This window comes from Vollenhovia emeryi, unplaced genomic scaffold (genome assembly GCF_000949405.1).
Source record: "Vollenhovia emeryi isolate VEMERY1.0 unplaced genomic scaffold, V.emery_V1.0 DF939121.1, whole genome shotgun sequence".
Taxonomy (NCBI): Eukaryota; Metazoa; Arthropoda; class Insecta; order Hymenoptera; family Formicidae; genus Vollenhovia; species Vollenhovia emeryi.
In genome coordinates, this window is record NW_011967245.1 from 500,191 (window position 1) to 510,680 (window position 10,490).

The 10,490-nt window shown below is 39.0% G+C and overlaps 2 protein-coding genes across 4 annotated transcripts in view; both read right to left on the bottom strand.

The window, feature by feature from the left end:
- Positions 1–881: 881 nt before the first annotated feature.
- Positions 882–10,490, bottom strand: part of LOC105570133 — a 25,717-nt gene continuing 16,108 nt past the window's right edge. For 2 of the 3 annotated variants that reach the window (XM_012027098.1, XM_012027100.1), the window contains 6 exons: positions 2,846–3,039; positions 2,297–2,514; positions 2,046–2,228; positions 1,754–1,832; positions 1,504–1,682; positions 882–1,429 (listed from right to left, as the gene is read on the bottom strand). In XM_012027098.1, coding sequence (XP_011882488.1) covers positions 1,228–1,429; positions 1,504–1,682; positions 1,754–1,832; positions 2,046–2,228; positions 2,297–2,514; positions 2,846–3,039 — 1,055 coding nt within the window. In that variant the 3' untranslated portion in view covers positions 882–1,227. The remainder of the gene's footprint in view (positions 1,430–1,503; positions 1,683–1,753; positions 1,833–2,045; positions 2,229–2,296; positions 2,515–2,845; positions 3,040–10,490) is intronic. The other variant, XM_012027099.1, reaches the window with a different exon arrangement.
- LOC105570132 (probable small nuclear ribonucleoprotein E) lies at positions 3,181–4,542 on the bottom strand. The gene has a single exon (XM_012027097.1). The coding sequence runs from the start codon at positions 4,426–4,428 to the stop codon at positions 4,144–4,146; it is 285 nt and encodes a 94-aa protein (XP_011882487.1). The 5' UTR covers positions 4,429–4,542; the 3' UTR covers positions 3,181–4,143.

Consider the following 10,490-nt stretch of genomic DNA (forward strand, 5'->3'; position numbering starts at 1 on the left):
GTAAAAAATGGAATATTAGTTAATTAGCTCTTACCTCGATAAAAATATGATGTAATATCTAAATCATTAAACTGCTTAATGTTGAAAATTCGATTCATCCGACATGTACGACGGCCACCGACGTGTTCTGCCAGAGAAAAGAGAAAGTGATTTTAACTTTATTACAATAGAATCCGAAACGTTTGATACTGGAATATTCTACGTAAATTAATTCATCATAAAAATAAAATTGCGCCTTGTTACAGTTGATGCAGCGGTCAGATTTTCCCGCGTGCTTCCGAATAGATGTTCTAAAATGTTTTGCGCCTGGCGAATTACATTCACATGAGATTAGAAGATATTACGAGTTCATAAAAATGAGTATATAAAATTCACATTTTTAAATGCGCTGTCACTTCTTGGTTTAATCGCAATTCTAGACTTGCATCTCATATTTCGATAGAGTTGTAGTTATGAAATGCATAATTATTTAGTTCTTGTTGACTAGTGTTATCGTTGTGTCTTTCATTAGACATTTCTTGCAGATCGAATATAGTCAATAAAGGCCAGTATTGTACCAGTAGTTAAAATATATATACATTTATAAGATGTTTTATATCCCGGACATGTTTACTGTATTTACTCCATCATTTTAGTTAAATATATGTATATGTAATTAATCTCTTAATTATCTCGTAGACAATGTGTAAATAAACGATCGGCATGTGAAAACGGGACTAGGGCCAGTAAGTACTTATTTGTACACTGATGTATTAAATAGTAATAAAAGAAATTATTTTTTTACCACTTGAAATATGATCCGTTTAAATAAAACTCGTACCCATTCCCTTAATAAATAACCCGCAAAAGTATGTTTATATTTATTTTTGTCCACTATCGAGTACTGAATCAAATAAGTATCACTTAAGTGATCGAAACGGTAGGTTTGCCATTTATTCAAGAATTATTACAAAAAGTCTATAGATGCGTATCTGATATAAGTAAAATAAAATAATAAAGATACGTATAAGGGGTAAAAAGTAATCAGTCTTTGTGTATGACGTTGCTTTGAAGTGACATGCGTGAATAAAAAGAGTACGATTTGTGTGACGAATGAATTAAGTAAATTACTTTTCGATATGTAATATAAAATAATTCCCGCGGAGGGTAAATCACTATAATGCTCGTGACAAATATTTATTACGAGAGCAGCAATGTGTATGCAAACGCTGGTTTTATCACGGTATTTTAGTGATTAGATTTGGGGGCAGGATGACTCGGGGTGAAAACCTCGTAGTCGATTACCGAGAAATGATAGTCCCCCATAAGCAACTGATTAGATGCGTGGTCGCCGTCGTAGCTATGCGGGAGATTGCTGTAGCTCTCCTTGTTGACATTGCAGTTACTCGATATAAGCAGATCAGCTCCGGCACCAAAGATCGGCCCTATGCTGCAGTAGATTATATAAAACAACATTGATAACACGGTAGTCCAGATCTCTGTAAAAATCACGGCGGTCCTTACTCCGGATGGTAGCAGATCGCGAATGATTTTTTCACGATGTCGAACTTCGTCGGCGGTACGTCTTGATTGTTCGTCAATGTGAAAAGGAAGCTCTTTTCCGAGGCGATGTATTGCGCCTTCGAGTTAGTTTTACCCCACGGGACGTCGCTGTACCCTCCACATATCTCGCCGCGCACTCCCTGAGGCATAACCGGACACGCGCTTTGTAGCTTAGCCACAAGAAAGACCTGGATAACGATACTGCACTTACCAGCACTATCACGTACGTCGGGCAAACGTTGTCGCAGTGCCGGTGAAAAGACGCCGCTGAGTAGCCGTGAGTGGACGCTCTAGAAGCAATTATTATACTTTTTTAGCATCAGCATTGTAATTTCTACAATATTCAAAGTATTATTCAATAATTTAATACAAAGCCATGTATAGAGCACTGAAAGGGAGATTATCAACAGAGAAGTTAGGGAGAAAAATGAATGTGATATCACTGCGAAGTCACACTTCGCTTCTGAAAAACATTTCCTGCACGATATACTTTTGAAACCTACCGGTAGACCAGTCGCCATCCCTGTTTCGACACACCGTACCACTGATTCAGGACCCGTTGGAAGCCGACCTTGTCCCTGGAAAGGATCTGCGAGCCCGGAAAGAGAAACGGGCTCACTCGCGGCTGCAATCGCTTGTCGGAGCACACTTCCGAGTACTTGTTCGGCAGAGCTGCATACCTATACCTAAAGCGAAACGTCGAGATCGAAGGCGATACCGCCAAACGGCGAGTGCCGGCCCCGTTAGATCGTACCTTAGAAATTTCGAGCCGCTCGATCGATCGGGATTGAAAAATTCGTACCTCTCCAACGACATCTCTATCGGCACCGCACCGGTCGGCTCGACCTCCTCCGCAAACACCTGGCTGTCGATCAACAGCAGCCGTACGTGGTTTATTACACCGGACAAGTGCTGGCACACCCTCATGCGCTCTTCCTCGGTCCAGTGCTGCGTGGGCTGCGTAACTCCTGCCTGAGAGAATCGTTCATCGATAGAGTTCACGGTTTAAAAAGTTCACTTAACTTCTGACAAATTACTTCTCGATGGACAAATCGAGGAGCTTGGTGGAGGAATGATTTAAGTCGACTTAAGTTTTCGTATGAAAATTTTACCAAGTTTTGAAATGGAAAATTTGATGAAGCTATAAGATTCCAAGTGCACATTTTACGGATCTGTAGAATGCGATTATAAAGTTTTTAGCTTAGCTTTTATGGTATACTTATGAAAAAAAAAACAACGTAAGTCGACTTAAGTTGACTTCTTCCACCAAACTCCTCAACTAGGACTTTCAAAATAAGAGAACCTGATACTTCGCCCAATTCAGGACCGCCCGCCATACGTCCTCTTCTTCCAAACCGAGATAATCCGACGATATCAATTTTACTAAAGCGTCCTTTGGGAGATTACAGAACGCTGTCGTCTTCACTGTATCCATGGCATTTTCGCTGATAAAAGCGAAACATTTCTCGACAAAAGATGAGCAGGCAGCCTTTCCTCCTAAAACACAAGAGCGATTAAAAAAATTAATAAATATTCTTCTTTTGTGAGTTTATCTCGGAAAGTATTACTTACAACTGCAAGTAAGATTTGAACGATCGTCTGGTTTTCAAATATGGATTATAAAGAAACAAATTAAACTTTTGCTTAATCTTATCAATTTTATTTAATTATGCAGTACTATAATCGTTGAAGCGGATTCATAATCTTTGTAATGAAATGCAAAAATAATTTCTAAAAAGTTTTCGATCTAAATGTTTAATGAGACCAAGAATACACTTTGAAGATTTTACGAAGAACTGAAAAATATTTGTACAGCTTAAAGATTCTTAGCAAGAACAAACCAAATAAACGACAAATATTCCCATTTGTTACTGTTTCTCGCGACATATATTTTCACAGAAAACTTCTTGAAACCGCAGTCTTCATTAAATCACATTGTTTTTTTTTAGATATACGTGTTTAACCTAATCTCAACATTCTCCTTCTTACAATTACTCTTCATACAAACATCTGAATGTTAGGATAGATAAAAATACTTTTGAATATATAATTATTTAATCGCTCATGTACTTCCCGTTTATCCTGTTTGATACTTTTATGTAACACACATTCAGAATGGATTTTCACAAAAGTTATGTTCCAACGAGTCATATAAAATAAATGGACATATTATATGCCCCAGATAGCGCTTATAATATACACGACTATATATATAAATTAAAACTACATATCCATACGCATAAGTTAGCCATCGAAATGTGCGTTCACGCAAAAACACCGAGTGACCTTTTTCTCACAAGACTTAATCGCGTATTCGATGAGAAGGCTCGCATAGAAACTTATATCTAAACAACAAATACAACTGTCCACTGATACATTTATCGATCAATCAAGCAATTTCTTCCGGCACGTTGCAAGAGTCGACGACTCTCGTCGTCTTCCCGCCTCCCTGAGGTCTTCTCTCGTACAATCCAACGGGACAATACGTAGCTCTGGTCTCCGAAGATCAACGCCGTTCAAGAGAAGAAGACTGCCCCGTGCGCGGAGTAAATCAAGCGGCCCACGAAGTCCGCCGGGTTGTAAGGTTAGGTCTCCCCATCCTTAGTTCCCCGTGGGATTAGTATTCTGGATCAACGTGATGTTATCGCCCTTCAGCATGATCCGACCGAGCAGCTTCCTCTTCGTGGTCTTCTGATGATACTCCTCGGCGTCGTCCAGCACCAAGTTCATGTACTCATCGAAGCCAACAATGTGGCCCTCGATCCGCAGATTCACGTTCTCGAACAGCCAAACCTGCACGCGGGACCGATTCTGCAGGTACCGAAATATCAGGTTGATAGGCTGTACCATCACCTTCTGGACTTTCTGCGGCCCCTTGTACGACATTTTCGTGCCGGTGCTTGGTACGATTCAACGACGAACGACGAGAAACGTGCCTTGCGAGCGTATCTTTGAAGCGCGGGCAAGCGTAGGATGCCGACAAATATGGCGGCCACGACCGCGGTGCCAACGTACCGGCGCCGTTCGACCCTAGTCACTTTCGATCCCGCGAAAGTCACTGCGATATAAAAAAAGAATCGATATCTCTGGTAAATCACTGCAATTTATTCGATGATTACTTGAATCATTTCTCTGGCGTCCGCGGTGTTGAATATTATGTCTCGAATATCGCTTCGATGTCAAGCAGTTATTGGCTGCGTTCGGCAGGAAAAGCTGCTTTGCAACTGTTGTAAAATTCGTGAATCTGATTGGTGTGTTCTCTCAATCTTGTGTGAATTTAAGAGCATACGCCAATCAGATTTATGAATTTTACAACAGTTGCAAAGCAGCTTTTTCTGCCGAACGTAGCTATTGCATTCGCTCACATTTGACCGGAAATAAACGCATTTTTAAAGAACTTCTATTTGCAATCGTTTGTGTTTCATATAAAGACGTTTGAAGTGCAAATGAAAAGATTTGTGAGTCACTCGTTTATTTGTAATTAATTATTTTTCTATCCGGCATTTAGATAAATTGAACAAAGCTTTTTTATAGGAAATTGTTTGTATTTTGTACGAAGAGTTATAAAGTGTGATTGAAAAGATTTACGAGTAATTCAGACAGTTTTAATTGCGACACGCGATGCTTTTCACTTGCGTGCACCTTTGCTGGCTGTGATAGCCAATCAGGATGCAATCTTAACTTATTTGACCTATCACGTAGAATCTTGATTGGTTCTCACTAGCCACCAAAGGCGCAAGCAGGCAATTCAGTAAAACAAAATAGTATCATGTGCCGCTGGCTTCGCTCCTGTCGAAGGAAGAGGCGAAATTCGGTAGTTTCTGGTGGATTTTTGCTTCTATAATATTGAATAACTTAAGATATAAGAAATAACATTTCAGCCAGTTCTAGTCAAATAATATTACTCGTTTGTAATTTATCACTGGCGAAGAAAATATCCGTAATATTATCATTGACTTCTACGATGATTTTTCTGGAGATGAATATCGCAAAGGCGAATAAAACAATCCGCGGAATAAAGTTAACGCAAGAATAATTAATCGAAGAGCTCGATCGCGTAGCCGTCGCGTCGTTTAATTGCGCGGAGAATGATCGCGCACTTCCCCCCGTGGCATACGTGCCGGCGGCTCGAATAATAACGCGACACACGGTACGTCTTCTGTCCTTGGCCTTCAGCGGCCGCGGCGGCTCGAGACAAACAAGCGGCGAACCGCGGCGGCTCGAAAAAAACAAGCGACGAGTCGCACCGAGGTCAGAGGACTTGCGTCTCAGTATTATTCAAACTGCCAGTACGAGCACCACGGACGGAACGGCGTGCACGATCGTGTGATTAAGTCTTCGTTTTCCGCGTGCGCACTTCGAAATACGTGAAGCGGACCGCCGAGTCGCCGTCTAGTGTTCGCGCTCGCTTCCTTCGACATAAATTGCGTAGCGAAAAGTCGCGAGTTTGTGTCGATTGTTCGTCATTAAAGAAAAGTGAATTTACGCGTGCACCTGAGAACTTGGCGCGCGCGATATTAAAGTAATCCTCAAGTCGCGTCGTTGACTCGACTCGTGTAGTGTCGTGCAGTTAGCGCCAGGGGCGCTGGATACCGACGCCATGTTGGCCCGTTCAAGAAGCATCGCGGAGCGTCGCGGACACGTAGCGGACCGGGTCTCCTGCGCCGTCGGTCGTCGCGACGCCTTTCACGACGGTGGTGAGTCTAACGCTGGCCAAGTACGGCAATCGCGGCATAGATTATTTGATACTCACGCGTCAGCGAGCTACCGAGACGCGTAAATCCCGCGGCCGGGATCTTTCTCGCAGCCGGATTCTCGCGACGCCGCGGGTATCCGAGCTTCAATTCTAACTCGTATCTCCTCGCACGTGTAGAAATACCCGACTTTTCGACGCGTGACGCGTGGCGAGAGGAATGTTCGCGCGAGATCGCCCTGTTGAACGGTCGCATTCGGTTGCGAGACGCCTCAAACCTCGCGTACTTCCGCGTCCTTCCGGAACGTTCCCGCCGTTTCACGTGACGCTATCGTGGCGGCTCGTATTTCCGTGTGCGATCGTCTCTTTCTGTCGCTCTCGCCTCGATCAGAAATGACTCGTCGATCAACGTCGAAATGATGTCGTATCGACGTCGGAACCGTCATATTTACGTCGATCGACAAATCCTTTCTCGCTGGGGTTCTAACAGAGCTCGCGTCGATTAGTGTCGGGAGTGCCGTGTCTTTCGTTACTTCGACATAATTAGCTTCTCTTTCGCAAGTGCCGCGTTGTGCCGATTGTTGGTGCTAAAAGGAGGAGTCCGAGAGGAGGCGGCGGCCTGGGAGGCATCGGGCGCCAGCGGAGCAACTTTATGGTAAATGTTATTTTTTATTTTGTGTACAATTAACCTTTTTTCCGGTTTGTTGTGTCGTTTCTTTCCATAATTCCATAATTTTAAAATAATAATTAGAGAACAAAAAGTAATTTAAAATTCTCTCAAATTTTATTCTCGTTAAGATTTTTTACGGAAGATCTCTCGCATGACAATTAAGCGAAAAAGTTCGATTCGCATAAAAATTATATTTTGCAATATTAATTTTCCTGAACACATGAACACTACTTTAATATTAATTCATTATTTCTGTTACAGAATCAACAATCTAACTCCGCTGCTGCGCATCGAGTCGGTGAGTAAGAAGTTTTTTACTGAGAAAACAAATCTACTAAGATTCCAGCGCTTCTAACGAGATAAGCGATTCTTATCTCGTTAGAAGCGATTATTAGTTTATCATTGATTAATTCTGAAAGGAATATTGATTTTCTTCCGAGATCGAGAAAACGTATCGATCTAATCATCAATATCTTCGTAACGAAAAGTCGTAGCAAGATGTTTGTGGTGCCATTGGAAAGCTAAGACTCCAGTGTTTTTAACGAGATAAGAATCGTTTATCTCAGATTATTAGTTTGTGAGATATGCCCCATTGATAAAATCCGAAAATAACTTAAATTTTATCCGGAGGTCGAAATTGTGAATTAATCTTCCGATTGGAATCGGCGAGGGTGGTTGAGAGCCTCTACATGGTTAATGTATTTTTATCGGATAACACGTTAAGTCAAATCTAGAAGAGAGGCATTATTTCATTTGTAAAAATGCAAAGTTTACTTTTACGAGAATGCGATCGTAATTATTATCCAATGTAAACGGAGCAATTTTGTACAAAAGAAAATGTTTAAATTATTTTTCAGCGAATAAATTTCTATCGCCAGATAATTATCGATATAAATTGTAAAGTAAATTATAAGACATTGGTAAGATAAAATAAAAGGGGGTGGTGGAGGGCCTCTTATACATACATAATTAAGTGGGTCCGTTTTCACGATATACAAGATGAATCAGAGTGGTTGGGCCAACCTTTTACCGTAGGAGATAGAGTACTGACCGCGACTGTAATCAACTCGGAAAAAAATGGAAAACTTTCGTTATATATTGTAGGTCTCAATCATGCAACATTTAATTATATCTCTCGAGTTATAATTAAATATTACATGATTCAAACATATATAACGAGATTTTCCCATTTTTTCCCGAGTTGACTACACTTGCGGTTGGTAATTCATCTCCTATGGTAAAAGGTTGGTCCAACCACTCCATCAGTGGACACCGAGCATCAGTTATATTGCATTTATGTTACAATTTCTCACTCAACAATGTAAGTGTAATATGACACATGTGTTGAGTGAGAAATTGTAACACAAATGCAGATATGTAATTGATACTCGGTGTTTACTGGGACTGATTCATACAATACATACAATACATGACTGTTTTCTCTGCCAGTGATAAACTATTGGTCTGTTTTTAAGATAAATCCCAAATAGCAATGCTTGTCTAAAAGACATCATAAAAATATCTTTAAAACAACTTTTAGACGTACATATCTAAAAGACAATTTAATGCTAGACATGCATGCTATCTGAGATATACACGACTGATATTTTCTTCGCGAGTGATAAACTACAAACGAGTAGTGTTATTTAACTGGAACTGGTAGAAATTTATCTTAAATTATTCAATATTATAGAAGAGAAGCTACCGATTCGAATTTCACCTCTTCTTTTGACAGAAGTAACTAAATTTCGGCCAACTTCCGAATTGATAAATATTTAATTAATCTGGAGCACTCACAAATTCTTTTAATCACACTTAAAAATTCTGTATACAAAATACAAAACGATTTTCCATAAAAACGTGGTTCAATTGATCTATTCCGACTAACAATAAGTGCCAGGTGGAAAAATAATGAACAAACGACTCACAAATCTTTTCAATTGCACTACAAACGTCTTAATACGAAATGCAAACAATTGCATACATATAGCAGCTATTTAAAAATACGTTTATATCCAGTCAAGTGTGAGCGAATCCGAATTCGCTATGATAGAATCTATTTACAAAGTATTAATTATTTGCAATAAAATCGCGACTTTAAATTAATTCAAGTCGCTAAATTTATCAACTATAAATCTTTAATATCATGCTATGATCGATATCTGTAATATCCCCTGGTATCTTGGTGTATCTAGAGTTGACCAGTCAACAACGGTATTATAGTAACTCCCGCTCTCGTTAGATGGCGATAGTTTATTTTATAAAACTAAAATAATTTATATTTTATCGGACGCTATGCAATTTTAGATTTTACTTTACAGATGCAAGCTATATTCAATTAGATAAACAAAACTTATTTAGTTTTCATGTGTCAGTTATACAAACATAAGTATCCCAGAGAGCACGTAATATTTATGACAAATATTTATAAATATTCATTATTATTTATTTTTAAATATATTGTATAAACATTTTATACATACTTTGTACATATGAAGAAAAAATCGTGAGAACCTTATTCAATATATTATTAAAATAGAGACAAAATTATTTTAAACATTATTTACGATAAGTGGAAAATAAATATGTGTAATAACATTTTGTAAATATTTCCCAAATATTTGCTGGAACCGCCAGTTGTTTCACAGCATTTTTAGCATACTTTTAAAGCATTTTACAATTATTTATAATAAATTTTATAATCTATTTAATTTAAAATTACAAAAATATGTACAAAATATTTCGTATATATTTTATAAGTATTGAGTGCTACCTGGGGTGGTTAATTATGAGAACATGAAAATATATATTTTAAAACATAATAAGCATCAAATATTTTTGTAAGACCGCGGATAATATGAGCTAGTTCAACGTCATCTTTTTCTCTTTTAATAATAAAAAAGTTTCATTGTTTGTCCTTCTTGGTCATGTACGTTTAGTACAAAGAATGAGAACGAGATCGGCCCCATTTTTTTCGCATTCGATTTTGGTCACAAAGCAGGTACCAGACGAAGGGTCTCGTCAAGCTGATTACAGATATGTCAATCTCAAAGTGTACCTATTTAACGTTCCAGAGATATCGGGTTCAAAAAATTCCAAAACCGAGTTGGACTAAAAGGTTTCCTCAATGCTTGAGGCTCTTGACATCGTCCTGCATTTTCTATGAACCTAAGTTTTAGGTGGATTAAGTAATTTTTGGGAACCCATTGGGCAACCTTGTACTCGACTCTAACTCTGTTTTGAAATTTTGGGAGCCCGATATTTCTGGAACGTTAAATAGGTACACTCTGAGATATCTGACATATCTGTAATCAGCTCGACGAGACCTTTCGTTTTGGTATCTACTTTGCTACCAAAATCGAATGCGAAAAAAATGAGGCCGTTTGCCTATGGACACTTGTTCTCTCAATTTTAATTTCGAGGCATACCTCGACGAACGATGCAACTGAAATGTAATCATTATTATTTTATAACATATTTTATTCGCATCGCGATTATTCAGACAAAAGTCCAAGATCTAAAGGTATACGTATGTATATTGCTCTCTCTCGTCACCTTTTGTGTAACTCGCTATTGAAATATTCA